The 27,419-nt window shown below is 51.2% G+C and overlaps 8 protein-coding genes across 8 annotated transcripts; 3 read left to right on the top strand and 5 right to left on the bottom strand.

Annotated features, from left to right (window-relative positions):
* Nucleotides 1–2,330: 2,330 nt before the first annotated feature.
* F5J12DRAFT_807860 (heat shock protein HSS1) lies at nt 2,331–4,798 on the bottom strand. Its single transcript, XM_051744694.1, has 6 exons — nt 4,769–4,798; nt 4,624–4,705; nt 4,410–4,559; nt 4,206–4,350; nt 2,918–4,154; nt 2,331–2,861 (listed from the first exon to the last, which is right to left on the bottom strand). The coding sequence occupies exons 2-6, from the start codon at nt 4,668–4,670 to the stop codon at nt 2,485–2,487; spliced, it is 1,956 nt and encodes a 651-aa protein (XP_051603857.1). The 5' UTR covers nt 4,671–4,705; nt 4,769–4,798; the 3' UTR covers nt 2,331–2,484.
* Nucleotides 4,799–4,931: 133 nt separating this feature from the next.
* On the bottom strand, nt 4,932–7,985 carry F5J12DRAFT_807854 (phosphatase 2A regulatory B subunit-domain-containing protein). Its single transcript, XM_051744693.1, has 9 exons — nt 7,801–7,985; nt 7,218–7,740; nt 6,966–7,162; nt 6,056–6,912; nt 5,907–6,008; nt 5,596–5,854; nt 5,467–5,542; nt 5,174–5,404; nt 4,932–5,118 (listed from the first exon to the last, which is right to left on the bottom strand). The coding sequence occupies exons 1-8, from the start codon at nt 7,822–7,824 to the stop codon at nt 5,319–5,321; spliced, it is 2,124 nt and encodes a 707-aa protein (XP_051603856.1). The 5' UTR covers nt 7,825–7,985; the 3' UTR covers nt 4,932–5,118; nt 5,174–5,318.
* Nucleotides 7,986–8,695: 710 nt separating this feature from the next.
* Nucleotides 8,696–10,209, top strand: F5J12DRAFT_396235 (uncharacterized protein). Its single transcript, XM_051739221.1, has 5 exons — nt 8,696–8,795; nt 8,847–8,924; nt 8,978–9,021; nt 9,078–9,580; nt 9,643–10,209. Exons 1-5 carry the CDS (start codon nt 8,789–8,791, stop codon nt 10,106–10,108), a joined length of 1,098 nt encoding a protein of 365 aa, XP_051603855.1. The 5' UTR covers nt 8,696–8,788; the 3' UTR covers nt 10,109–10,209.
* Nucleotides 10,210–10,716: 507 nt separating this feature from the next.
* F5J12DRAFT_889316 (citrate synthase-like protein) lies at nt 10,717–13,074 on the bottom strand (the record flags this gene model as incomplete). Its single annotated transcript, XM_051747317.1, has 17 exons — nt 10,717–10,757; nt 10,873–10,902; nt 10,964–10,999; nt 11,058–11,088; nt 11,145–11,182; nt 11,236–11,266; nt 11,323–11,364; nt 11,415–11,526; nt 11,577–11,702; nt 11,757–11,835; nt 11,890–12,006; nt 12,068–12,309; nt 12,371–12,573; nt 12,633–12,707; nt 12,760–12,798; nt 12,864–12,923; nt 12,985–13,074. 17 exons carry the CDS (start codon nt 13,072–13,074, stop codon nt 10,717–10,719), a joined length of 1,392 nt encoding a protein of 463 aa, XP_051603854.1.
* A 346-nt stretch (nt 13,075–13,420) lies between these two features.
* F5J12DRAFT_889315 (uncharacterized protein) lies at nt 13,421–15,326 on the bottom strand (the record flags this gene model as incomplete). The annotated part of the gene is made up of 7 exons (XM_051747316.1): nt 13,421–13,644; nt 13,697–13,832; nt 13,892–14,125; nt 14,175–14,466; nt 14,517–14,673; nt 14,729–15,110; nt 15,162–15,326. 7 exons carry the CDS (start codon nt 15,324–15,326, stop codon nt 13,421–13,423), a joined length of 1,590 nt encoding a protein of 529 aa, XP_051603853.1.
* Nucleotides 15,327–16,621: 1,295 nt separating this feature from the next.
* On the top strand, nt 16,622–17,603 carry F5J12DRAFT_903722 (Pre protein translocase subunit Sec66-domain-containing protein; the record flags this gene model as incomplete). Its single annotated transcript, XM_051748442.1, has 4 exons — nt 16,622–16,712; nt 16,785–17,195; nt 17,334–17,527; nt 17,577–17,603. 4 exons carry the CDS (start codon nt 16,622–16,624, stop codon nt 17,601–17,603), a joined length of 723 nt encoding a protein of 240 aa, XP_051603852.1.
* Nucleotides 17,604–17,816: 213 nt separating this feature from the next.
* F5J12DRAFT_903721 (uncharacterized protein) lies at nt 17,817–22,136 on the bottom strand (the record flags this gene model as incomplete). Its single annotated transcript, XM_051748441.1, has 20 exons — nt 17,817–17,935; nt 17,989–18,118; nt 18,181–18,297; nt 18,352–18,810; nt 18,860–19,022; nt 19,073–19,182; nt 19,239–19,415; nt 19,467–19,549; nt 19,609–19,858; nt 19,906–19,988; nt 20,038–20,437; nt 20,485–20,699; nt 20,755–20,863; nt 20,915–21,027; nt 21,076–21,178; nt 21,235–21,343; nt 21,396–21,582; nt 21,640–21,809; nt 21,867–22,008; nt 22,061–22,136. 20 exons carry the CDS (start codon nt 22,134–22,136, stop codon nt 17,817–17,819), a joined length of 3,315 nt encoding a protein of 1,104 aa, XP_051603851.1.
* Nucleotides 22,137–23,114: 978 nt separating this feature from the next.
* Nucleotides 23,115–25,467, top strand: F5J12DRAFT_396032 (uncharacterized protein). Its single transcript, XM_051739220.1, has 5 exons — nt 23,115–24,318; nt 24,371–24,637; nt 24,691–24,813; nt 24,868–25,016; nt 25,069–25,467. Exons 1-5 carry the CDS (start codon nt 23,329–23,331, stop codon nt 25,358–25,360), a joined length of 1,821 nt encoding a protein of 606 aa, XP_051603850.1. The 5' UTR covers nt 23,115–23,328; the 3' UTR covers nt 25,361–25,467.
* Nucleotides 25,468–27,419: the final 1,952 nt, after the last annotated feature.

Below are 27,419 nucleotides of genomic sequence, written 5' to 3'. Positions count from 1 at the left end.
TGTTGGAAAGATATGGGTAGCCAAAACTCGCGTTCTCAGCAGTGCCTCCGCTCTAAAACACTGTTCTTCTGTAGATAGCACACTTAGCCCACCCGATCGTGAATTCCAAGGCCGTGAGGTGGCCATCTCAACATCAAGGTCCTACAGCCTTGGATAAGCAGAATTTTGCAATTCGTGGAACACGTTCCCTGGTTCGCCCGCAAGAATTCTTCTTCTTCCTTTCGGCAAATCCAAAATCCCCGTGTAATCTTTACAAACACAACCATATCACACGAAGAACACTGCAAAATAGCGTAGTATTATTATCAGCCCTGTTATCAGATGCTGGTTAAGTGCTGGTCAACTGACCGTAAACAGAAAGTTGCACGCAAGAGCCGAACAGCTGCGACCAACCCTGCCGGTGATTAACTGACTTGTGGGAGGCATACAAGCCAACAATGTAGTCATCAATTACAGTGATAACCACAACAGCAGGATTCGCAACCAAGACTGCTCCCAGTGTCGATACGACCTTTGGGTCTTCAGCATCAGTTTGGTGTAATGGCGGCGTCGAACTTTCACTTCTCGGATCTTGAGACGCTGCTCCTCCGGATCCGATGTTACACAGTAAGCTTCTGGATATTACTGCCTGGCGAGCATGATCTCAAAGTCCATCAGCAGCAACAAACAGGTAACCAGCTCATGAATGAATTTCACAATCCTTACGTCCATCAGAGATGCTCTGCCTCAAGGCTCAAGGACTTCAGAGTTTACCAACTGAGGTGGAGTCGGCTGGATGTCGGATCAGCAGACGTGCTGCAACAGCGCTGTGCGACATGTGAAAAACAGACGACGATACAGGTTGGTAAATAACTCTTACGTCGCAAACGGAAATTAGGGAGCGATCTCGATTCTACCGAACCCTCTCGAGACTGTCACCGGGAGATTTCTACTCCGTATGCAAGTAGTCACTCCACAGAGGGTCTGAAAGGGCCCACAGCATCCACGTTAACCTACTTTTTATTGTGGTATCAATAGCGGTACCTGGCATGACTCGTGATTCCACTCCTTTTTTCAAGTCTTCGGTGAACGAGTCAAGGGAGGTAGTAGAAAGTTGTGTGATGTGTGATTGTAGGAGCGTGAGACCGGAGACACCGGTGACTGAAGCCGGCATGACCTCTCCGCAGAGTGAAAGCACAACATTATTCACTTGGCGAAGGACCTGGAGTATCAATGCCTCGATGCGGTCCACCCCAATGTTGCTTGGAATTTCCTACTTATCATACAGTGTAAGCGTCGCAACTGCTGGTTGAAACGATACTCACGCCATCTGCCAAGTACTGGTACCGGATTCGGCATGATCATCAATGTTCAAAATATCGGTGTCTGGGTCGGGACCCACATATTGTAATCTACAGCACTGTTTGAGCACCAAGTATGTCTGGCCACGACGACAGGATCTCGGAAAGAGTTGTCTGTCCTTTCTGCGAGGTTTTTTTTTTTTTTTCTTCGTTGCTTTAAGTGCTTGAGAGTCTAGTGACCCTATGTTGCACTATACAGGCGCGGTATTAGCTTATCTAGTATGGCCCCCTGTGGCCTGCCTGATCCCACAAGCGAGTGAATGCCCTGGTGGCAAGACCTTTGGCCCCCCACCAGTCCGCCGTTCCCGCCGGCCGTTTTAGACACTCCGCCTTGGAGTGTTCCTGCGAGGTTGGATTTGCTAAGGAAAAGAATCGAGTCTAAGTCCAGAACGGACAGATCTTTGCAGAGCAGCTTCCATGCTTCGCTATTCATTTCTGGTAACTGAAGTGATCAGAAAGCATTGGTTGGACGAGGTAACGGAGACTGGCGAGTTGTTAGCTGGGCCTTAGGCCTAGTGAAGACTTACGGCTTTCCAAAGGGCTATGGGATCGCATACCTAATGCCAGCATGCCCTGTTCTTTCAAGCGAAGCCTGAGTCGTGCAGATGACAACTCAGGCCCTTGCAAATGCGTCGGTAAGGGTCGGATGACATTGGTACTTGCTTCTGACCGATCTCTTTGGGATCATATGAACGTCGACTCACCGTCGTGACTGAAGCAGGTATTTGGGAGGAAGTCGACGCAGGCAGAAGAGACGTATGAATGACCTAGTGACATTTTCGTCAGTGCCCTCCCGCTTCCATCCTTCCTAAACTCTACCCGTTGGACACTGGAGCAGGTCGTCTAACGTCGCGGTACTAAATCAAGTTAGTCTGCCAACGTTCCAATACCTTTGTGAATAACGCAACTGATGCTACTGCATTAGCATCAGTACTCGGCAGTTCCTTTCACTCGAAGTTCTGACTCGAGAGTTTGCATCCAACTTGGATTTTCGACGCCAAGAGAGAATAAGATTTCTAAAGGAAATGCGATATGTAACATACAAGTTGGCTCTGCGTGATTATTCGATGCAAATACTACAGCGTACTACCAAATGCAAGTCGTTGATCCATGAAGGCATAGCGGAATCAATGAGTCGAGTCCTTTAGTCAACCTCCTCGACTGATGGACCGTCCTCGCTAGCTCCAGGGAAGCCGCCAGGCGCAGCACCACCGCCGGGGAAACCACCAGCACCAGGGAAGCCGCCTGGTGCTCCACCAGCAGCACCGTACAGCCTCTGCATAATTGGGTTGGCGACAGCCTCCAACTCCTTTTGCTTGCCATCGTACTCCTCCTTCGAGGCTTCCTGTGAGCTGTCGAGCCAGCTGATGGTCTCGTTGATGGCGGTTTCGAGTTTCTCCTTGTCGGCAGGATCAAACTTGCCGGCAAGCTTATCGTCATTGATGGAGTTGCGGAGGTTGTATGTGTACGACTCGAGACCATTCTTGGACTGGATACGGGCGGCCGCGGCCTCATCCTCGGCTGTAAGCAAGTGTTGTTAGCAACGACAGTCGTGCTCAGCAGTCGAGGATACCTACCCCTGTACTTCTCGGCCTCCGAAACCATGCGTTCGATTTCGTCCTTCGACAGACGACCCTTGTCGTTGGTGATGGTGATACGGTTCGACTTGCCGGTAGTCTTGTCGGAAGCCGAGACGTTCAAGATACCGTTAGCGTCGATATCGAAGGTAACCTCAATTTGAGGAACGCCACGAGGAGCAGGAGGAATACCAGTGAGCTCGAACTTGCCGAGCAGGTTGTTGTCCTTTGTCCGCGCACGTTCACCCTCGTACACCTGAATCAAGACACCGGGCTGGTTATCCGAGTATGTGGAGAAGATCTCAGACTTCTTCGTCGGGACAGTCGTGTTGCGCTTGATGAGAGGCGTCATGACACCGCCGGCTGTCTCGATACCAAGCGACAAAGGAGCGACGTCGAGAAGCAGGAGATCCTGAGTCTTCTCCGAAGTGTCACCGGAAAGGATAGCGGCCTGGACAGCGGCACCGTAGGCAACCGCCTCGTCGGGGTTAATGCTTTTACAGGGCTCCTTGCCGTTGAAGAAGTCGGAGACGAGTTTCTGGATACGAGGAATACGGGTGGATCCACCGACCAAAACGATTTCATGCACGTTCCCCTTGTCAATCTTCGAGTCACGAAGGACCTTCTCGACGGGCTCAAGGGTGCTACGGAACAAGTCCTGGCACAGTTCTTCGAAACGAGCACGGGTGATGGACGTGTAGAAGTCAACACCGTCGAAGAGGGAGTCGATTTCGATAGAAGTTTGGGTGGCGGAAGAGAGAGTGCGCTTAGCACGCTCGCAAGCGGTGCGGAGACGGCGGAGGGCACGAGCGTTAGAGGAGACATCCTTCTTGTGCTTGCGCTTGAATTCCTGGACGAAGTGGTTGACCAGACGGTTGTCGAAGTCCTCACCACCCAAGTGGGTGTCACCGGCGGTGGCCTTGACCTCGAAGATACCCTCCTCGATTGTCAGAAGGGAAACATCGAAAGTTCCACCGCCAAGGTCAAAGATGAGGACGTTACGCTCGCCAGTCACTTTCTTGTCCAAACCGTAAGCGATAGCAGCGGCGGTGGGTTCGTTAATGATACGGAGGACGTTCAAACCAGAGATAGTCCCAGCATCCTTAGTGGCCTGTCTCTGCGAGTCATTGAAGTATGCGGGAACAGTGACGACCGCGTTGTTGACGGCGTATCCAAGGTACGCCTCAGCGGTCTCTTTCATCTTGGTGAGGACCATAGATGAAATTTCCTCGGGCGTCTACACACACCAAAGTTAGATTAGAAAAAGAATATGGAAGTGTCTACTTACGAATTCCTTGGTCTCGCCACGGTACTCCACCTGAATGTAAGGCTTGCCAGCCTTGCTGACAACCTTGAAAGGGAAGTGCTTGAGATCAGCCTGCACTTCCGCATCATCGAATTTGCGGCCGATAAGACGCTTAGCGTCGAATACACTAAACGCAGATGTCAGCACGCGGCGAGATAAGATAAACGGGGAAATGGCAGGACTCACGTGTTATGAGGGTTCATAGCGACTTGGTTCTTTGCGGCATCGCCGATTAGCCGCTCATTGTCAAGGAAAGCGACATATGAGGGCGTCGTCCGATTACCCTGGTCGTTGGCGATGATCTCAACACGATCATTTTGCCAAACACCGACGCAACTGAAAGAAGGGATGGGAGATCAGATTATCCCGAGAGGGAGCGACGGAACAAGTTGATACGTACGAGTACGTCGTTCCCAAATCGATACCGATGGCTTTTGGTGGTGACATGTCTACTTAAGACTGGTTTTTGTTGCGGGTCGTGACTGCGTACGAAAAATCAGTTGGTTGATCGTCGGCGCCGTATGTCACGGTGACGAGACACTTACACACCAAGTTAAACAGAGCAGAAAATGTCTGAAGAGAGGGAGCCCCCCTCCGATTGCGATTATATATATATCGACTGATATTCCGTGCCATTCCAGGACGTTCCTTCACTCTTCTAGAGGGTTCTTTCCTGACGTAGTAAGATTATCTAAGAAAAACATATTCCCTTCATGGAAACTCTATCAGCTCATGCTCAGACGGCCGAGTGCCCACTACCCAGATGCAGTTGCCAACGCAGCCCCATCGGTTACCCAAATACACGTGTAGCAGATATGTATGTTAAGGTAGGAATTGGTTGTCTAGAATCCGAGAAATCACACGCATGCGCTTTCAAGAGGACACAAACTCCGAGGTGAGAAAGGGGAAAATGAAATGAAACAAAGAAAATGAAATATTAACATTGACAGTCTGGACATGCGTGTAGGGCAGCGCAGGAACAAAAGAACGGTAGTCGGAAAACGGAGGTCATCAGTCATGAATATGGTAGAACCTGTCCGCAACCTTCCATCAACCCTGTGGAAAATGCGAGGCGCATCCTGCAAATTTGAATATCTATCCTCCATTTGCACGGGTCGTTATTCCTATCGTATCATCAAGACTGCGATGCGCTTGCAAATCACGCAAAACAGACGGGTCCACTATGCATCACCCAGTGTATGAGTATCACTCGGACGACCACAAGAAAAAACCATCTGCCCACCAGGTAGGACGCTCTTCCTGCGAACATGAGGACTCTGCGACGTTGGCGAGTGCTCCACGCCAACCTGATATTCACGCTACGGATCTATATTAAATACGGGCTCCAACAGCAGCAACGTCATCCACGTACGTCCAGACCTGGGTCAGCCATCGGCACCCTTTCAATTCCGCTTTCATCCAAGTCTCCAGGCATGACACCATCAATCGATACAGCGCTCAGCTCCATCGATAGGTCCATGATGTCCGAATCATCTCCCGCCGTTGGCGGAGGTGGAGGGTCCCGTGGAACTTCATGGTAACTGGCAGGCAGCTTGCCACCAGCATTCTGCCTCGCCTTCTCGCGGATTTTTTGCCAGTCCTCGTAGCGCTCGACCGCGTGTTGTTGCTCACTGGGTAATGTTTTAGTGGGACTCGGATCGTGCAATCAGCTGCTCGACATACGCAATCCTACGCTGCCTATATTGTTGTAATGTTTCATCGAATAGTTCTGGACTCAGCTCCATGAATAGTTTCAGCGCATTATACACCATCCCGTGTATAGTCCTTGAAGCGGTCTCAGTTGCGCTAGTCCACTTAGCAGAGGCACTCACCGATTCCAGTGACTCCTCGCATTGTTATACAGAGCCGGAAAGACAATCGGCAGGATCTTTGGCAAATTGTCGCTCATCAGATTCACGATATATTCATTGTTCCAATATAATAGAGCCCGTTCGGCCACCTGGAAATGCTGGCTATTGATGCAACGTGCCAGTTGGGCGAAGAGGGGCTCTTGGATCTTTTGGAATTCAGCGGGATCGGTGACATCCAAGACTTCCTCGAGCTCGTTGAGGAACATGACTTCCTTCGGCGAGTTTACCTTGGGCCAATACTTGAGCAGTCCAATCATCACCTCCTGTGCCAAAGTCGGGTCCTTCTCCAAGAACTGGACGATGCAATAGGCAAGTTGAGGGTGATATAGGCATAAAGTCTTGACCTTGTGGAGCGGAAGGAGAACACGCGCCAAGAAGATCTTGTGTTCGTCCTTGAGGGGCACAGCAAAACCGTTGATAATCGATCCCAAGATCTCCAGCAGCTCGGCAATCCCATTATGCCGCTCTGTCTCGTAGATAAAGTGGTAGAATACATTGTTAATTGACCGACGAATGAATGCGCGGAGGGTGAGGAATTTTCCGTAAATGCGGTGCAACGTGGTCTTGAGGAAGTCGCGTTCCCGTGGATCTTCAGAATCGAAAAGTTCCAAGAGGTTGAGTACGAATGTCTGGTCAACGTATCGCTTCGCTAGGTGTGTATTGAAATCCGGGCTCTCCACAAAGCGGAGGAAAAATTCGTAAACGATTTGTAAGTGAGGCCATGCAAGTTCGAGGACGGGTTCGTCCTCTTCGGGATCGAAGGCATCCCCTGTGGGATTTACGGGAGGGGGTATAGAGCGGAAGAGATTGACGGCGAACTGGTTCACAGTGAGATCTATTTTGGGCTGGAAGAGTATGCAATTGGGCATACCATGTTCACAACCTCAGGGTATATGTTTTCGGTGATGACACCGCGTTGGGTGGTAATGTATTCGAGCATTTCATGCAGAGTCTGTGCTTTAACTTGTTTACCTTTAAGCTCTGAGCTGGCATCGTTGAAGTCGAACAATACACGACACTGGTTGAGTTTCTTGATAAAAAGCTGTGACCTCTCACTCGGCGGCACCTCTGAGCGAGCGGGGTCAAAAAAGTGGTCTGTTATGTTCAGAGGGTGCAGACAAACCGTTGAAGGTCGCAAGCCTCTCGATTTCGACTCTTTCTGTCACGACGAAACGGCTGCTCCGCTGTTTACGCGGTGGCTTACCGACGATGGGGATGGTGTCCCGCGGACCAGAACGAAGGCGGTTAAGCGTGTTTGCACGTGGAGGGTTGGCATTTCCATCCAGCCCGACGGTTGCTCGCTCGGGAGAACCGTACTGACTTGATCGTGGAGCTAGCTCAGGCGCCGGGTCTGAGCTTACGACCACAATAGGTGGGACCGGGGAAGAGCTACCAGAACTATACCTCCGATCTGTAGCAGAGGTGGTTGCACTATTAACAGAGCGGTTTGAAGAAGGCTGTGGTTGAGAGAGAAGAGAGCGATTGCTTGTGTTGTTAACTGATGCACCAGGCAGTGAAAGTGGAGCAGGGACAGGTTGAGGAAGTGGCTTGGCGGTGTTGGGAGGAGGCGGGGGAGGAACTGACGGCTGTGATGCAGGTGGTTTTGGATCCTTGTTCTTCGAGGATGTATCTGAGCTCTTTCTTAGCTGGAGAGATGAAACCGGTCAGGGTGGGGCCTGGGCCAAAAGATGCTAGGTGACACTAACGAATGATTTCTTGAGACCTTTCATGATTCCGGGCGGGGTCAGCAGAGCTTTTGCCTGCACACTACGACTCCTTTGGCCAGGCTGATGTCTGTCAGATCGTCAGGTATTGCGAATGCCTCATGCGAGGTGCCAAATTCAACGGAATCGATGGACGTCGTTGCTGCTCTGCGCGTGACACTCGACGTCACAGCTGATCACAGTCACACACTCCCTGCTGCGAGGCTTGATATATGTGGTCGCAATCTGTTCAACGCGTATTTTGCTATGAAAAAATCAGAGGATCTTCCAAATGGCTGTTTCGAATTGGATGAGGTATTTTGTGTGTGTTCACAACGCTGGATGGGTCCTTTCCATTTGTCCAAATGGTACTCCGAGTTTCCCCGGGACGGTCGTAATTCAGCTCGGTCGAAGATGCGCTATATCCTTTGATAGTGGTGGCGTCGAATATCAGTGTTTCAGTATTGAGATAGCTTTCAACGAGCGTAGGGAGACTGGAAGACGTTCGTTGCAACTTAATGCAAAATGTTTAAGCTTGCAACTATGGACGTGCGGTTCCAGTGTTCCACGCAGTTCCAACCGTTTTGAGCCAGCGTTCTAAGAATCTGCTGCTTCTAAGATAGTTCACCCGAACAGTGAAATGATTATGTCCAGTAGGCTAACTGAGAGCTATCCTCGGATATTGCGTCAGACAGGGGTTAAATACCCATCCCCGGCACTTCTGAACGCCATCCAAGCTGGCAACCGACAACGTCGTCGCAAGTTTGCCTTATTGCCCGTTGCAGGCCCTTGTTGCACTGGACATTTGTATGCTTGTGCTGTGGTGACTGCGTGGTGGTGACAATGGCAACATGTGCCAGACATCCGCTGGATTTCCGTATTTAGAGTGATTGGCACGCGCGTCTCTTCAACTTGGCACATACCCACAGCAGCAACCCTTGCGTCGTCAACTAACATCACTGACTTGAAGTTCGTCTGAAACCAATCCCAGATGGCTGGTAAGCCCTTTCTCCGCACTTGCAGTTCGACGCCAACTCGTAGTTTTGAAGCAATATACGCTGTCTATACCTCTCCTACACACCCGCCGGTGCCGAACCACCTTCCAACCCTCGTCGTCACCCCACACGGTATGCGAGTTTCATAGAGTACATCGATCATTACTTCACCTCAGCTCTCTTAGGACAACCATCTAACATTTTGTACTCGTATCTCCACACTAACTTCGTCAGTGCTTATCCTGCTCTATTCCAAGCGTCTTAACACCCACCAACCCGTTCCAGAATGCCGAGAATTATCTCCTCACCCCCTCTCCCCAAGGCGATCTCTGTGTTGCTAGACTGTTCCCTCCCCGTCAGCACCAAGGCAAATCTACCGCTTCCGACCCAGGTCATTCTGGTCACTCATCCACTCGCGTCGTTCGCTGCGAGGCATCCAGAAACCTCAAATGGTCTATTGCGAACACAGGTGTCATTTCTCCCATATACAAACTCTCCCTCCCTTCCCCCGATTCCCCGGATCTCCCGCTCTTTCAGATATCCAAGCCGAACCCAAACGCGGCATTCTGGAGCATGTTCTACTTTGCTTATGCAGGCCATAATATCCCCCCCAGGCGTATCGAGTTCGGAAAGATACAAAAGAATCCACCGGGTCCAAGCGGTGGGGGTACGCGGATCAGCATCACCGGAAAGACGCCCGAAGAGAAAGCTGTATGGCAAACCCTCGGTGAGGGAAACGAGGACTGCGTCGAGTGGGTCGTCCTCTGTGCGGCGCTAAACCTACTCGAGTACGTGTCCCAACTTGCGCAGCACCAGATGTTCTGACGTCTGTTATTCGCGCGTTTCCTAGCGACGAAATCATGAAAGCCGCCGAGAAGAATCCACAGCCTCCTTCGATTCCTGCGCAAATGCCAGCGCAAGGCGGTCGCTCAGCGCCGGTCGCGCTCCACGACCCCGGGCCACAATCCGCCCAGGGACAGCAGCGCCAGGGTCCTCAACAACAACAACCCCCATCGCGTGGCCCAATGCCAGGCGGCCGCCCCATGCAAGGCCCACCTCCTCCACGTGGATTTGCTCAAGGGCAAGGCCCTCCTCCGCCAAGTGGTCCTGGCGGTTACACTGTCCCTCCACAGGGCTATGCGCCCGGCCCCGGGCGGCAACCTCCGCCTGGTCAGCGTCCTGGCATGTCAGGGGCTCCTGGTGCCATGCCACCACTCGGGATGGTCGCTGGACGCCATCCCCCTCCACAAGGGCATCCTCAGCAAATGCCTATACTCCAGCCTGGCCAGCCGCAGGGCGGGCAGCGAAAGATCTAGCGTTTTGAAGTCAACGCTCGCTTGACTTGGGCACATGTTCCGTAGATTTCTAGTCTGAACCCTTAGTCTGATCGTTACCATTCTGCCAGTGGTTGCCTCATTCCTTCCTAATCTTTGCTTCCTGCTGCATATCAACTCATTTCTTCTCACCGTTATTTATTGTATAGGTTGCAGATGCCGGCTAACTCGTCAAAGTGATGAATGTATATTCCAAGATGGAGCGTGGTATACTGTTTTCCCCTTTCCTGGCCTTCCACTAGTTGCCTATTTGTTCGTTTCCTTTTTCGTCGGGTTTCGCGGACCGTGTATGATACTAAGATATTGAGGATTGATTCTCGTGTTTGGCGAGTCTTGCGTGTATATCTCCAGCGAAATGCCTCTTCATTTGCAGTCGCTCCTCAACTTCCTACTCACAATACTATAAGGGTACTTGCACGTTGTAAGTTGGCGTTAGCACGCGCTATCATGTCTTCTGAGTGGTGTTTAATTCGTGAGAGGTCATTACTATAGCGTGCAGTGTAGGGATAGCATACAAGACATCATCAGGTGCATCAGACCGTGCTGTGACCAACCTATCCTTCTCAACCGGTGGAGCGACGGGATCATTATCAGTTCTTGATCAATTTCTCCAGCGCGTCCATAGAGTACGCTAGAAAAAAAAGATTTAGCGAGGTTATCAAGATGAAATGGCAATAACACAATCAGATGACGTCCCGGAAGAAGGATCCCTAGATAAGAGATAGAACTACGCGGAAAAAACTCACACTTCGGCCGTTCGATAGGCAATCCAAGAGCTGCGACAACGCGCATTCAGCATTCGTTTGCGCAGGATAGCGCAAGATTTCCACGGCTCACCTCTCGCCCACACAAGTTGGGTCACGGCACCCAGAGCTACGAGGGAAGGTTGATATTACAGAACCACAAGTGCGTGAGTATAAAACGGACTCACCTCTTGAAACGCCAAAGATGACGGTATAGTACTTCAAGAACAAGCGTTTAGCACAAGGTACACAACCTGGGAACTGCGCAAGATTACCTTGAACTCTGTTAGGCCGTAGTGGTACAGCACACAACCTACACAACATCTTTGATAAGACATACATACCAGCAAATAATGGAGAACGTACCTGATGCGGCGTCGACATTCGGGTAGGGGTTCTTAGGTCTGAACAAGCGGTAAAATCACAAACGAGGATCCAAGTGTATAGACTGACCTTGCCGTGCTCCTTCAGCACTTCTGGAGCAACCTCGGCGGTCTGAATGCGAATGTGAGCCACGCAAACATCGGGCCGGCATGTGGATTCACCTGCTGCACAAGCTGGATAGTAGGGCTTGCTTGAAGATCTGGCCTGGTCTTGCAGAAATCTTGAAGGGCGACGAAGCGAGGGTCAGGGTTCCTCAGGACGCCATGACCGTACCTGTCAAAAGTAAGATCTCCACTGGGGCACCATATATTTATGTCATGTACCCTGGAACAACTCTACCGCTCTTGAGGGTCCCCCAGAGGTATTCCTTGATGTTGTCGTGAGTAATAGTGTCACCGATCTCTTTTTGCATGGCAATCTGCCATCTCAACACTTCCTGATTGGCGAGGCTGTAGATAAAAGTGAGCAGCGTTTGTTCCAATATTTGCTTCGAGATAACGAACCCATGCAGTGGACCGGCAAGGGCATTGAGAGCAGCGGAGTACGCAAGGTAGGGATCGGCAAGTGTAGAGCCCACCAGGTCTGTAAGGCACTCAATCCGACAGACCAACTGTCATCAAGGGTGTATAGACGTACGAGATGTATGGGCAGAGGCATTACCACCCTCATGATCGCCGTGTAGGGCAATGTACAAACGCAGATACTCGGTCATGTTCTCATTGTTACCGAAACCAAGCATGTTGGAGTAATTGCCTGAGCATGAGCATAGTCAGCCGCGGCACCGTGAACATGTTTGGCCAGTCGTCATGCTTACCGGTAAGGTCCAAATTCTTATCAATGGGTGCAAGTGGCCGGTCAGGATAATACACGTTACGGTATATGCGCGCTGCCAAAGATGGGAGCTTCGCGACAAGATTAATACAGTCTTCCAGCGTGGGGGCCCAGTATTCGGTCTTCTTGATCCCACGTTCGTAAGCTGCCTGGAACGCGCTGTCGTGATTCAATGCTGCTACACCCATACTTAGCTGGGTCATGGGATGCAGGGTCTTTGGGAAACTGTTTGAACATCAATACTCTGTGCAGTTAATTAAGGTCGGAATTTGGGGAATATACGCACGAGTCTACGAGTTTTTCAACGAAACTCGGGAGTTCTCCCTTTTCAGCGAGTTCTGCTGAAAGCTGTTGGCTCTGTTGAGGGGTTGGGACCTTGCCAGTCATCAAGAGCCACAGCATGCTCTCGGGAGTCATCTCCTTTCCGCCGGGTGCAGGGGGCAGCACCTCGCGACACTCTGGAATACTCATACCGTGGAAGCGGATACCCTAGAGACCGAGACATCAGCAGACAAGGTCCCCGTCATTATTCGCGAGACAATGCGGACCTCAACGGGGTCAAGAACAGAAGCTTCCCAGAGCATTGCCTTGATCCCTCTCATGCCTCCGATAATGTTCTCAACCTGAACAACACGTCAATAACAGTGTAAGAGCCGGAACTTTGGGGAATTGTACCTTGACGTCGCCGACCACTGTCTGCGCATGTTCTGCTTTCTAAGGCGGGAGGGTGGATCATCATCAAGTGGAGTTCGCTCCAGAACACTGCACAAAATACTGACCAGTTTCTTCAGCTGTTCCTGCTTCGGCGGTATGACTTCTCGGAGTGTCTCCTCCAGTGTCTGTGCGAAGAATATGTATAAGCGACAGTGAAAACCAAGACCAAACCTCGTTGTGCCTCACTTTCGTCGAAGCCAGACGACGGCATCCAGCATTACGGGCTAGGTTACCCGTTACAGAGGTATACGATTGGAAGGCGACGCGTTTGAACATGGCGAGAGAGGAAGACGTGTCAATAAGACTAATAGTATGGTACTGTACTCCGTGGCTCCCGACAATAGTGTCCGAACAAGGTCCCCCGGAAAAAAATCAGCGTCACTCCATCCCACAAGTGGTCGGCGCGCTCTGCATTCCGAAGACCCGGGTCATCCCGGATAGCAGGCATGCCCTTGTTTGAGTTTATTTGATCAAGTACCGTGTTTACAAGGTCATCAGTGCCTACAGAAACAGTAGAGGGGGAGCGAGAAGGTCCCCATAGACCAGAACTGCTTTCGCGTCTTTGATTTAAAATACTGCTATCGCTATTGTACGTTGTGTCGCACTACAACCCTCCGTCATCTCACGTATTTCCAGAAATCACGTTGAGAGTCGAGACAGAAGGTACAAAAAAGTACTCTCCCCCTCTGGACGTGATGTAGAACTGCGGGGGAACGCCTGGGGGGTTAGTAGTACTAGGCTGCGTAGTGGCCTGTCCTTCTATAGCAATAGTCGGACCCTCTCCATTACTGAGCCTGAGGAATACACTATACGGTTCATCCGGACCGCTTATGATAGAGTCTTGTCCTAGTGAAATTCCGTTAGGGGCAGTTCAAGCAAGAGTGCTACTAACACTAACTGTGCCGTTGAGGAACGAGTGATGTGGGAGGAAAATATACGTTGTTAGCAAACCCGACGGTTTGGCGAACGAATCCCGAGTCCAGATTAGATTGGTAACAGACAAATAGGAGACCCCGTGGTGTCTGTGCCGGGAGCTAAACCAATCACCGTTGTACTGTTATAAAAGCACTGCTGCTCGTAGAGGTTACCTCACCTCGTCGCCATATGGAATACCTGTTCGGAGAATGGACGAGGATTCTATGAACTTCTTGTCCAGGTACGGGCCCAGGTTGCGGGGATTAACTTTGCGCATATGAGCAGTGAAGGGACAGAATTTATCCGTCGGCTCAGGGATGCCTATAATCGAATAGTCGAAGTTATTATTCCTGTTCTTATCCTTAGCTAACTCGGGGTCATCAAAGACCGGGCATAGCGGCAGTGGAGCTCCCTGACGAAACAATGAATCAGAGGTAAAGATGGTAAGAACTTGCATTTACCGATTGGAATCTCCCAAATAGTCTTGCACCAAAGAGCTCAGCACCCTCCTTATCCGTAAGGTTTTGGCTTGGTTCCGCGAGCACTGGTGGCACAAACTCTCTCCAGCGTGGGCCGTTCTTCAGCTTATACTCATTAAACCCGGGTACATCTTGTTCAAGTTTTTTGAACACCATAAAGGTTCCGTCTTTGCCCCAAGTCGGGCGGTTTTCACGAACCGGATCACCTTCATATCCTGTGATCAGGACGCCTACATCAACTTCGGTTTGGCCAGGACACGGACAGATAAGACCGCTGCGCATGAAGTTAGTCTCCCAATATTAAGATCTCAGTCTGAAACACACCGCATAGCAGGCTGAGAAATTCCGTCCATGTAACCGAAATGTTCATGTCCATCCATCTCGCCAGGCCTTGTTTTACCTTCAATTACTTCTCGAACGTCGATCGTTTCAGAAAATAACTCGGAAGCTGCCTTTACACCTTCCTGAACCTTCTCAGGGTCTGCAAAATCGCGTGAAGTGACCTTGCGGTGAAAAGCGGTGGATTTGACACACACCACACGCAGCAATGACAACTACACCATGTAGGGCACCTCGGTCAACGTTGGCGGTACCATGGATGGGATCAAAGCCCGGTTTGTCGAATACCTTGTCCCATTGCATTCTGTCACCGAGCATGGTTTTGTTATCCCTCATGCAGAATACGTCGAACCGTCCGTCGCCAGTCTTCCCTGTTAAGCCAAGCAAATTAAGACCAGCCCGGGTAAAGGCGATCTGCTGAAAAATGATCGGTAATTTCTGATTGTTTCCGAGTTTTTCTTTACAGATAGCTTTTAGATGTTCGACAACCCCGGCAGCTGTCGTGGGCACAAATGAAGATAGAGCTTTCTTGAAATTGGAAACATCGTTGATACGAAAGAAGATGAAGGCTTCAACTTTCTAGTTGTGTTGTTGCATGGGTAATGAACGCTGAACAAAGTGAATATTCACCTTCGGAAATTGGAAGATGTCGCCTTGGACATTATGGAGATTTGGAAGATTCCCACTCGTGTCTGTCGGCACGACCTCATTGGCCGTGATCAGAGGAATGATGGCACGGCGATGGAACGGAGCAAAGACTTTGCGTGAGAATTCATGATCACCCAGTTGTACCATTACGAGAGTAAGAACCTTCACTAATATGGACCTTATTAACAATATTATCGATAACAGATTACAGAACCAACCCACCCGCGATGAAATATATGTATAATCGGAGCGCGACTGAAAGCGAGAGGTGGCCTGTAATTGAAGGGATCAATGTATAGACTGCTGGAAGATGGATGGGCGCGATCAGTTTCTTATAGAGATGGAGTACACTTAAATCCTTTTTTGGTCTCTCAGAGGGATGGCGATTCAGAAGGTGTACTCCACATGGGAAAGGTGAGTCATATACGATGTAGAGTTTGTTCCCCTGCAGGCAGGTTATTGCAGACAGTTGGAATGGAACGTTTGGGGCAAGAATGGAATGAACGATAACCATTTTAAATGCCACCGTGAGTAAATGGTATGAGCAAAGAGACGAAGACCAGGGATACTGGAATGATCAGGAGAGCGCGGGTCCCGAATAGACGTACGAGATGTATGGGCGGAGGCGTTACCACGCCGTGCAGAGCCATCGACAAGCGCAGAAACTAGATCACGCTCTCGTTATCACTGGGAAGATCGAAGTTCTTATCAATGCCAGGTGCAAGTGACCGGCTAGGGGTGATACACGATATGGTATATGCGCGTTGCCAGCCCGAGAGTTGGGAGTTTCGCGACAAGATCAATGCAGTCTTCCAGTGGGTGTACGTCCAATATTCGGTCTCCTTGATCCCCCATTCGTAACTGGAACGTGCTGTCGTGATTCAATGTTGCCACGCCCATTCTAAGCGGGGTCATGAGATGCAGGGTCTTCGGCAAACTGCTCAAGCGTCAAGCCTTCCGTGGGGTTAACTGTAAACGCACGAGTCTACCAGCTCTTCAACGAAACTCAGAAGTTAACCGAGTTCTGCCGAGAACATATGACTCTGTTGAAGGGTTAGGACCTCGCTAATCATCGAGCGCCGTAGTATGCTCCTGAGAGCCATCTCCTCTTCGCCGGCAGCATCTCGCGACACTCCGGGATGCTCATATGTAATACCATGAAAGCGGATGCCTTTTAGAGACGCAGAAATCATCGGCAGGCAGATCCCTACCATCATTCGTGAGGCGATGCGGACTCCGATGCATGCCTATAATGTTCTCAACCTGAAGGACACGTTAAGATTAGTGGCGTTAGATGGGAATTTAGAAAGAGATAGTCGAAATCAGCCTCGCCGGCCCGCTCTGAACCACCTCCAGAGCACAACCAAACAGACACAAATAACCTTCCGCGCGTGGCCTTGCAAGGCTTTGAAGCACTGAGGCTCCGCGTCTTTCCTGGTAACATGGCCTCCGTGCTCGTCCCAGTCCTCTACGTCGGTATAGTCATCGGCAGTTTACTCGTATTCTCCCACTTTTACAGAAAACGCAACACAGGTACGCACCTCCGAAATCTTCATCTCTTTCTCGCGGAAGTATAAACGTGGCAGGATAACTTCATCCTCACAGGAAAGTTATACGAGCCATATTTCTCGTCCCATCCAGAACGAGATGTCTACGTTACTCTTCTTCAGCAGTCAGATCCTCCTGTACACGAAGCGCTCCTCAAAGCAGCTCTTCTCCGACGCGCCATGACGGACGTGAGCCGTGTAGTCAAATTACGCGAGGACAAACCAGCGCTACAGAACCTACTCCAGAAGGGTTCGATCGGCGACGATCTATGGAATAGCTTGTTACAAGCGGAGAAGGAACTCGAGGCTGAGATCTTGGAGGTCGTTGCAGAGGCAAACACCTTCGTGGAGGGCTGGGGAGGCCTCATCTTCCAAACTGCAGGGGAAATGCTGGCAAACGAGAAAATGCGGGGTATTTATGAAGATACATCGGCGGCGAGAGCGAGAAAAGGCCAGTTTTATTTCCACGGTACATACAATTCACGAGGGGACCTGACTGTCAGGCAACAGAGCAACAATATGGCAAGGTTGGCAAGGCCATCGAGCTCCCTGCTCTTAACCAAATGACAATGGACTGGACCATCCCCTCCCGGTTCACTTCCACCAGCGGCTGTGTTGGCAGCTATGCAAGCGCACGCACAAGCACAGGCGCAAGCAAAAACTCAGGTCCAAGGCCGCCCAGCACCAACGTCAATGCCAGAAAAACCTCTAGGAGGACTCACTCCACCTGGCACTGGCCGTCCCCAGAGTGTCGTATCGAGTGATGGGGAGGGTGAACCCACGCGGTCCCCATCAAAATCGGTAGGTGCTTTTGGGAATTCAGCATAATCCCATCTCAGTTGTACCACAGCCTAGGAAGAACAGGAAGCGTAAGTAGACTGGTCCAGGGACTATATACCCGTCCGTTATTATATTCATTTCCTCGACTGAGCGTTGGGATAATATCGTTGGTCTTTGTAAGAGTTGCTTCCTAGCACCTTGCACTAGAGGAATCGATGTAGATTGAGCCAGAAAAAAAAGTACAATGCGTAAGATTATAAGACAATACGTCGGAACATGATCCGTCTCCATCGTACAACTACAGAACTTGTCAACCTCGGATAACGATAGCCTTCTCGCCAGCACCCAGCCGCCCCTTGCCCGACCTGTCAACGTGATCAAGGCCGAGACAGTCTTCGGGTGCGAACTTGTGATCATATATGATGTCCTCTGTCATACAGTCAGTCAACTGTAGTCATGGAGAAGGAAGATTATAGGGTCACCATCTTCAATATACGATGGTTGCTTGAATGTTGCAACTTGTATGAGGGCAAACCTAAATTTCGAAAATTCCTTGTCTGAGACGCCTAATCGCGCTTGTAGACGTTTCTTCGTGTCAGCAAACCTCTCTTGCTGCAAGTATTATAACCGTGGTCAAGTTCAAGAAACATAATCGAGGTGGGGGCACGACTTACAGGTTTGACGACGAAACGGAATGGTACACCGTGCGTCCGCGATACCTCCTTGTGGAAGTGGAACACACTAATCACCTTGTCCATCTCCGAGGCTTCAAATTCTTCTCTCGGGATTTCCTGAATGACCCAGTCAATCACACCATAACCGTACGCATATGTAAATGCCCATACCTCCGCATACAGCTCCACCGGGTCAGGGATATTTCCAATCATCTCTGAACCCGTAAACTCCTTCTGTGTCTTCCCGTCCTTGGAAACCTCGAACACCCGTATCTTATTCGTTCCTCCAGGTGTCAGTGTCACTCCCTTCGCCAAATGGTCGGCCAGTTCATGTATCATGCTCGTTTTCGGTAGCAAGAATGGATAGGTTGCCTCCTCGCGGTTGTGGATGCCCGTCCAGATGATCTTCAGACTCCTCTTCGTCTCCAGTTCAACGATACTGACATCCAGTTTCTCGTACAAGATCACCGTCGTCGTCGGGCTCACATAAGCCGATCCCATGAAATCCGCTATACTTTGATTGAGGGACCGCTTGAGGACCGCCTTCGGAGCCCCGTTAGCCGCGTGAGTGGTGGTGAACCGCAACTTGATAGGGTCATGCCGTAAATATTCGCCGGCTCTTTGAGACATCTGATGAGACAATGAGACAATGGGGAGGTTAAGGACCAAGATGTGTTACTGTGTCATAATTGTGTTTCTTGCTAAGTACGAGGCTGAATTCGGGGTGATCACAGTCCGGTTCCTCATACCTGGGGCGGAAGAAAATCATCACACGGTTTTGGAGGAAATCGTAGAATTGAATAGGGTTCGAGTAAAGGCCCTGAATCTCGAGGTCATGGAGTCTGTTGTACAACTGGTTAAGGATAAAGTTAGCAATATACGAAGGACTTACTCCTTCTCTGCTTGCTCAACCTGGAAACAAATGACATCTCCGTCCTGAATCTCACTCTGAGCAAACGTGATCTTGGGCTTCATCAACTCAATCATGCTGGGTTTGATTTCCTGGCGGTCGTTGGTTAATGCCCCGCCAAAACAGCACCGTACGAAATGAAATCTACCTCGTACAACCGCAAAGGAGTACCCGGTGTCCACCTCATACGCTCATTGATCATGGGATGAAGGTCTTGCACCTTGCTGTTCCGCGACACGAGCACCTTCCCGACACCAAACAATGTCTGTTTTGATGTGTCAAAGTGCTTGAGGAATATCATGATGTGTCCTGGCGGGGGATCGGGCTACGATACACCATGAGACAAAGAAACCGACCGCAAAAGGGAGCGACGCACTTTGCTTGGGTCTGGTATTATATCAAGGTACAGACGCAGATCATTCTGTCTCGCAGCCATGTTGTTGCGAATCACTTCAACAGCTGAGAATAGGGCAGAACGTAAGACAAACCGTAGGCCACCGAGAGAATCATACACGCACTGAGTGCTGGCTCGTTCTCCGGAATGGGTGTGTCGGGACGTACGGTCTTATTTTGTCTATTGACGAGAACCCACAACCGGACCTTGTTGTCGGGGAGCTCAAAGTGCGCTGCAACTCGCGACTTGAACACGCTGTATGTCTCTTGTTTCAGGACGCGGAAGGTGGGCAAGTCCGATTGCGGCCAGTTCTTCTCATCAAACGTAGCCAAGTCGAAGCCTTCGTGGCGAGCAAAAGTATCGTCTGTGATCACCTACTTTGGTGTTAAATAGCCGTAAAGGGAATGAGATAACTACAGACCTTGGCAGTCAGGAACAGGTGCTGTTCCTCGCGTTCCCTTCTCTTGGCTTCCATATGGAGACGTTCCTCGTCCAATCGGCGTTCTGGACAAAGTTGAGCAAACAACGTGGACGATTGGCACGAAGGACATACTGAGATGGGCAGGTGTATCTTCCTCCTTAAAGGGTGCCAGCACCTCGTCAATCATAGCGTCACGAACATATACCAACATGTACGCATTCGTGAAACGTTTCATGGTCCTAAGCTGGTTGCGTTGCATCGGGTAAAGGTGACCGTTAAGTGGTTCGCCGCCGTAATTCTCTTCCAAGACCTCGCGGTCTGTTACGGGGGTAACACGGTCATCATCAAACTTGAGCCATCGCGTCTCGCGGTCCGGTTTGATCAGTGCAAAGTAGTGGCCGCCATTGACGTCCCCAGAGTGCACCAACACGCCACACAGTCTGTACAGCCACGATTCCGACCCGACTGGCGAAGCGTCATCAATGAATTCAGCTAGGTCGATCTCGAAGGGGAATTCGTGGCGGTCATTGATCTAAGAAGCTGGTGAGCAAAGATACGGGATGGCTTCGAAACACTGACCTTGACCATAGCATCACGCTGAATATCGTATTCAAAGCGCTTAAGCTGTAGATGGAGCACAGGAGGGAAAGACTCGAAGATGATGCCCTTCTTAGCATCCTGAAGTCCGAAACCCTCTGCTTGATACTTGTTCTCCCCTTCCATTGTTTCCTCTGCAACATAGTATCTGAACGACTCGTACAAGTTTTTCATCCCCTTGACATTCAGTTGAATGTCTGACCCTGACCTCAGCTACATGTTCGAGAAGGTGTGCACATGATGAAAACGTACCCTTGAACTCCTCGATTTTTGATGATTCGTAGTCAACATTAACACATTTAATGTAGCTCTTCATTTTTCCCACAAATAGCTTGGCTATTGCGCCCTCCGCCTTGGTGCCCTGTACCCAAGGTTCAAATCTGGCAAGTAAACACGGATGCGGCGTACCGACCTTCATTTTGGACTCTAGGTTGTCCTGCAGAACACGATTGAACTCCTGGACATCATGTTGATAGAAGGAGTCGTTCGACTTCCACCCGAACGACTTTGTTAACTCTGTCGTACCTGACCCGAGGTGAGCGGCGCAGGTCTTGAGTGGAGGGTAACACTCACCAACTGGTTGGTCCGATGTTTGTAGGTGATAGAATACTCGTTGTAGTGCGAGAGAAACGCTTTCGATTGGAAGCTCGTCTTCAGTTGGGATTTGGTAAACAGCCTAGCATCAAAGGGCCGTCAAACTCCGGCGTATGGCGAGCAGGGTTAGTTACTTGCCTTCCTGAAATATCGTGTGCAGTAAAGTGATTGAAGTAGAGAGTTCATGTAACATGTTGCGCCTTGATTTTTCAAACCAACGTATCCAGTTTCCTTCTTGGAGTCGTAGCTTCGATGATCCTTAGTGAAGGAGTGTAGGAAATGATGCGACAACCACTTACTTGACGAAGTTATGCCACAGAACACCGGTAGGATCTTCGAGAACGCGGACGAAGACAGTGACGTCAGCGGACTCTTCTTCGATTGTCGGTCGAAGATGACCCTCCTGGATGTTGAATAATTTGCGCAGTTCGCTGAAGCGAGTAAAACCCCAGTCACACTCCTCCGCGATGAAACGGTGGTGAGCATCTACGGCAATAAAAACTCAGTGGTTGATCTAGGACAAAGAAGGAAGAGGACGCTTACGGCTGACAGTGTAGATTGAGGGATCATGAATGTTTGAGATAACCAAGGCAAACTGAGCGCAGGCATGCCAGCCTTCTGGGGCTTTCTTGGGTTCTGCATAGTCGAGGTATACTGATACGGTGTCATTGGGTGGAGCATTGGAATTTCCGAAAGGAAATAATAGAATACGCCTGCGGATAGGCTCGGTGTCAAGAGAGCGTCGTTAGGTTGGAAGCTAAGGCACGGACCATTTATGGCCACCACAATCGAACTCTGGACTGGTTAGCTTCTTCTCCAGTTTTTTCCAGTTTGACAGTCTCCATGTGTAGACCTGGAAGTCCTTGACATCGTGGCCCAAGTCCGGCAAGTGTTTCGCAGCGAAAGCCTCATCTGCAGGAATATCAACAAGGGACATCTTTATATCGGAGGACGCAAGACTGACGATCGTGGACAGAGACGACGTCATCGATGATCTCCATTGGTGGGCCGCCGTTCATTTTTTCGTCAAGCATTTCCATGGTATCGCTCTGCGGGCGGGTAAAAGAGATGAGTGCACAGCTGCAGAGGTTGTTGATGTGTTGGTGGCTAACCAAATACAGAGAACTTGGTTTGGCTGAGGAATACCTTGGCTATGCAAGTCAGAAAATGGTCAGTGCGACCAGACGTACAACGAGACTGGCTATTATCGCTGGGATGGGTCACAGCTGATGAGAAGGTCGGGACAACTGACTGTGTGGGAATATCGGTGAGACTACATTGATTGCGTAAGCACACGGGGTACCCCTCCGCCCAGGCTATAAATTCGTTTCGCTGGTTCCTCGTTCTCGACACAGCCAATCCCTTTTCCATAGTTGTCGACGCGTGACAAGTAAGTTATGCTTTTCTTTCTACACGATCCTTAGATTGTCTCGACAGGGTGGTCTCTGATGGCCACCGAACAGCCTTTCCGCTGTGTACTGTCGGGTAATGAGTCAAAATCGTGTAAGATCAGGTTGGCTGGTTTTTTTTTGGTTTTCGCCCTCGTTCCGTGCTGGTGCGAGGGTGATGCAGGAGCAATCCTCCAAAATACCACCGACGATGCCCACTCCATTCTTGGGTGACGATGGACCTTGACTAGGTCATCGTTGCATACGTTGTGTTGGCGAACATTCGTAGTACTATTAGCTATGGGATACAGTTACTCCAAATGAGAATCCGTGCGAAGAGTGCATAGCTCTTTCGATGTGACGAGAACACGCGTGTGATTGATAGCTGGAATCATGAAAGGGCGCGACCTGCACATGCCCGTTGACGCGAAGCGCCCGGTAGAAGAGCTTATCAGCGTGTCTAATAAGTTGTGAAGAGGTAGTTCAAAGGCGTTGGTTGGCGGAATCAAGGCCTTCGGCAGTAGACAGCTGGCAAGCGGTGCCGCATCTGGAATCCTTGGGCGATGTAACGAACCATCGAATATGTCCATTGGTTTACTTCCAGCATGGTGTTTGACGTGTAATTTCCCACTCGAAAAAGTGCTGGGCAGCAGCGGAAGCACACTGACTTGAACGTAAGCACAGCAAGGAGATTTCATTGTGCCGTAGGGTCGACTGCCTCATGTCGACGGGACGATTACCACTTTATCCCTTGGTTACTTGTTTCCATCTACCAAATACCACTGGTGGATTTCCCTCGTCCACCGTCCTGTTCGCCTTTTTTTCGTTGTATAAATCTTTCTGAATGAGTAGTCGAAGACGAGAAGACCGTTCCGCGACAGCAGACGCTAATTACAGAACTTGGCAGTCCTCCGAAAAATATCACACCGACACTGAAGCTGAACGCAGGCGACACCGCTCATCCACGCTTCCCACTAACCCACAGGAGTCGAGGCATTACCCCACCCAGTCTCAGGATCCTCGCTACTACGACAGCAGGCATTCCAGTCGTCCTCACCGGCAAGACCAGGCTCATTACTACCCCCAGGCATCCTATCCTCAGCCTGCAGCCGGGCCGTCGACGGGTAGAGCTGGTGGTACGCACCATGTAGCAAGACAGTACTCCACCTCTGCGGGGTATCCATATCACCAATCGTCGTCATATCACACCTCTGCGCCTTCGCAGCCACCTCCAGCACCACAAGGTACAACCGGAGCCCCAATACCTTCCTCGTCGCGGAGAACTTACCAAGAAGCGCCAGACCCACGAGCTTACCCCCACGCCGCTGCGCCAGGTGTTCACCCCTCCTACGACAAGGGTTCCAGTGCCGCGGAAGCTCCGAGGTCTGCTAAGCAACGCGCAACGCACTCGTCGACACAACCTGGTTCAGCACACCCTAGTCACGTCATTTGGGTTCCTCCTCAACAAGAGATGAGTTCCACCAGGCGCCACAAGGAAGACGACAAGGTCCATGAGAGGAGTCGGGACCGGGACCGAGAGCGCGAGCGCGAGCGAGGGAAAGCGAGAGAGACAGAGCGCACACCTGCAGAGATGGAAAAAGAACGTTACCTTTCGAGGGCAGAACGACACAGGGAGCGTGACCGTCCCGTCGAACCTGAGAGGTACAAGGACTATAGGGAGCCAAGCAGGAGCAGACATCGCAGAGAGTCCGACTCAGAGGGTGTTGCTCATGCAGATCGTTTAAATGGGCATCGACGGCATCGAACCGATGACAGCATCGTCCCTCCAAGTGCTTCTCGGCGACAGTTTGCTGAAGATCCCCGTGTGTCCTCTGTACGTTGGCACGTCTTATATGTCCACAGATCTTCCTCATCAGCGTCCGCAGACTCGTCAACATGCTGAACCGGCGCAGAACCCGATCAATGGTGCGCAGGCACACCTCACAGCCGATCCTCAGGCAGATGGTGTAAATTCAGCTCAGCGTGGTGAGCAACAGTCATCCAATGCTCCACCAGCACCTCGCGTAATGCCCGTGTATCTTCCAACCAAAGCCTCAAAGCCACATCGTTCGCATCATGACAAACGCTTATCGGTTGCTGCTCAACCCCAGGGTGCTCACTCTGGGAGCGATTCGGAGAGGCCATCTGGCAAAGTACGTCATATCCTCCTTTAACCCGTCGGGAGTGTGTTCTCAGCCACACGTAGCAACGCATGGAACGGGCCCACGCAGGGGCTGCCGTACAGAGAAACGATGGATACTTGTCCAGTACCACGAGAGAAAAAGGTGGACGTGACGCACAGCTAGACCCAAGAGAGGATGACAAGGGGGTAAGGCAAATCCATATATCATCAAATTCAGACCGGTCTCATCCGCCGTTGCAGGGCAAATATGGATCACAGAATGCTCGCCAGCCGCGGACCCAAGTCACTTCGCACAACGTGCAGTCTCTCCCGTCGGATGCCCGCCAAGGGCCTTCAGTACCACAATTTGTTAGTATCCGTGCGGGACAGGGCCCTTCTGACCCGCAAGCGTACGACGCGCATTTTAAGTCACAATCCGCTTTACGTTCAGATGATCCACAGGAAACAACTCGTTTTTACGCAACGTCCCCCGCTATCGTTAAGCCACCTGCACAAACTGGAGCTCATTCTTACGAAGTCCCGCGTTCTCATGCAGACCAATTCGCTGCCCCACGTCCTCGTGTTGAACCTTATGGAGTGGAGCCATCTGGAAGCGCTTACGCCTCTGGTCGTGAGGCTAATCAAGTTGCGGCTACCTCGTTGTCACGTACAGCTTCGCAACAAGCCCGTGCCCACCCTGAAACCGGCGTGGAGAACGCAATCTCTTCTGCCCATGCTTCCTCCTATCCCGTGAGACCACCCTCGCGTTCGGCTCAGAAGATTCCGAGTGCTCATAACACCCCACTTATTGGAGGACCACGACCCCTCCGTACGAACTCTCAAGGTCCGCACACGATAGACCCGCCTACACGCCCGCCTTCTGTCGCACATTTTGCCTCAGCAGTGCCCTCCGCGCCGAGTCATCCTTCTGTGCCTCCTTCCCCAGCGGTTCGTGGTAATTCTGGATATGCAAACACTGGCCATACTTCGTCTGTGCACCCGAGTCCAAAAGACGCACACCCTGGCATTGATGCCTCGTACCATGACGTCCATAATCGCCCCCAACAGATGCAGCGAGCACCATCGGGACCACGGATGGCCCATGCGACTCCCCTGGTTGCTCCCCAGATTATGCATTCTTCTTCACAGCATTCGCGTCATGGCCAGTACTCGTCCTCCGGTGCCGACCAACAACATCCCTCGCAAGACAACCGGCCTGCGCGACACTTAACATCGCAAGGAGGGGTAAGGAATTCCTATACTACCCAGAGCACGCCCGCGTCCTCCAGGAACATTGCAATACCACGCGAAGACAAGTATATGCGCGACCAACAAGCACCGCCGGGACTTCTCGATGGAGCCCACCTTCAACTGCGCCAAGTACTGCATGACGACGATGCCTACCCAAGCTTAGAGTCATCGATGATGAAGTCTGTTCCGCAGCGTACCCCACCTTATGTGGCGACGCGTCCACCGACTTCGCGTGGAGCATCCGCCGACAATTCCCCACAAGTTTGGCATAAACAGGTGTGTCAACACTACGCTTTTTACTGCCTGTACGAAACTGATTACTTTACTAGGCATCGACGCCGGCTCATTCGTCGCGAGACGACCTGCACCAGCATGAACCGAGCCCGAGATTCATGAGTCCTCCGCACATCGCTATTGTTGGCGCAACTCCTGATAGTAAGGCCGGTGATCTCCCTCACCAACGGGTCGATAATGCACTGTTGACTCCTCCGGACCCAGCGTCCACGCGGGACGCAAGGACGAAACCTTCCCGGGAGCAGCGGCCCAAGCGTGCCCGTCGCAATGATCTTCTGCCGTCTCAACAACCACAGCAGCCGCCAATGCAAACGCAGATGCAATCCCACACGTCGGCCATGTATCACGCGCCTTCGTTCTCCTCGCCGTTGGTTACAGAAGGAGAGACTGGTTCATTTTCGCCTCCACCGTTACCTATCCCAGCGCCACGAGGGCTCGAGGACTCGCCTGCGCAAGCTATTGAGACACGGCTAGACGAGATGGTGCCTGCTGCAGTCCGCGGCGATGACGCTGATAATGACTGGAATACAAAACCGTCTCCCTCTTCCTTGAAGGGTGGGCGGCAGCCGATGCCGACGTCAAGCTTTGATCCTCCATCAACTTCTCGATCACACTGGCAATCCAACGAGACAGGGTACCTCTCGACAGTGCCACAGATATCTATTACTGCACCGCAGACAGACCCCAGACCGCCTAAGCCCGTCGTCATGCCTCACTTCCAGTCCTCGGTTACCGCTGACGGTAGGACTGGGGTTCCATCCAAATCAAAGCACGACACGGGTATCGCAATCTCAGCCATCTGCTGCCCCTGCTAAGATACCTGATTCTCCTTTGAACGCCTTGGTTGATAATGCGAAATCGGTGGCGCCGGCACATCCATCATCGCGCCCTCCTACTGGCTCGCAGGAAACAGCTTACGCCTCGACGTCATTGAAGCCCGCAACCATGGATCACGGTTATTATAGGAGCTCGCCTCCGTCGAAAGTTAAAGACTCACCGTCGCATCGCGCTGCAGAGCCCGCATCTGCTCCGGTTACATCGACAGTGCCTTCTGCACCTCCCACATATACTTCGTCGTCTCGCGTTCCGCTTTCTGCTCCCCCCATCCAGCAATCCTTTTCCTCAAGCCAGACCCATCCGTCGTTACAGCAGCCGACCCAACGCTCCACCTCTTATACTATGGCCTCTCGCACGGCCTCACGCTCCACAGATCCAGCGCAGAACACGTCAAAGTCCTCAGCTCCATATACCACATCTTATGTTACACA

This window comes from Pisolithus orientalis (genome assembly GCF_024613125.1).
Source record: "Pisolithus orientalis strain OTSU chromosome Unknown F5J12scaffold_4, whole genome shotgun sequence".
NCBI lineage: Eukaryota > Fungi > Basidiomycota > Agaricomycetes > Boletales > Pisolithaceae > Pisolithus > Pisolithus orientalis.
This window is presented reverse-complemented; position numbering and strand designations above follow the sequence as displayed.

Excerpts from the sequence above, each read along its gene's own strand:
- F5J12DRAFT_807860 (XM_051744694.1), bottom strand. The coding sequence starts at position 4,670 with ATGTCACCACCAAAAGCCATCGGTATCGATTTGGGAACGACGTACTC. Across the intron at positions 4,560-4,623 it reads GATTTGGGAACGACGTACTC|TTGCGTCGGTGTTTGGCAAA; the intron begins GTACGTATCAAC and ends CCCTTCTTTCAG. Across the intron at positions 4,155-4,205 it reads GTGGCGAGACCAAGGAATTC|ACGCCCGAGGAAATTTCATC; the intron begins GTAAGTAGACAC and ends TGGTGTGTGTAG.
- F5J12DRAFT_807854 (XM_051744693.1), bottom strand. The coding sequence starts at position 7,824 with ATGAAAGGTCTCAAGAAATCATTC. Across the intron at positions 7,163-7,217 it reads GAGGCTTGCGACCTTCAACG|AGGTGCCGCCGAGTGAGAGG; the intron begins GTTTGTCTGCAC and ends CCGCTCGCTCAG. Across the intron at positions 6,913-6,965 it reads ACCCTGAGGTTGTGAACATG|TTCGCCGTCAATCTCTTCCG; the intron begins GTATGCCCAATT and ends ACTGTGAACCAG.
- F5J12DRAFT_396235 (XM_051739221.1), top strand. Across the intron at positions 8,925-8,977 it reads CCTCGTCGTCACCCCACACG|GACAACCATCTAACATTTTG; the intron begins GTATGCGAGTTT and ends CAGCTCTCTTAG. Across the intron at positions 9,022-9,077 it reads CGTATCTCCACACTAACTTC|AATGCCGAGAATTATCTCCT; the intron begins GTCAGTGCTTAT and ends AACCCGTTCCAG.
- F5J12DRAFT_396032 (XM_051739220.1), top strand. The coding sequence starts at position 23,329 with ATGAGTAGTCGAAGACGAGAAGACCGTTCCGCGACAGCAGACGCTAAT. Across the intron at positions 24,814-24,867 it reads CAAGAGAGGATGACAAGGGG|GGCAAATATGGATCACAGAA; the intron begins GTAAGGCAAATC and ends CCGCCGTTGCAG. Across the intron at positions 25,017-25,068 it reads GGCCCTTCTGACCCGCAAGC|GAAACAACTCGTTTTTACGC; the intron begins GTACGACGCGCA and ends GATGATCCACAG.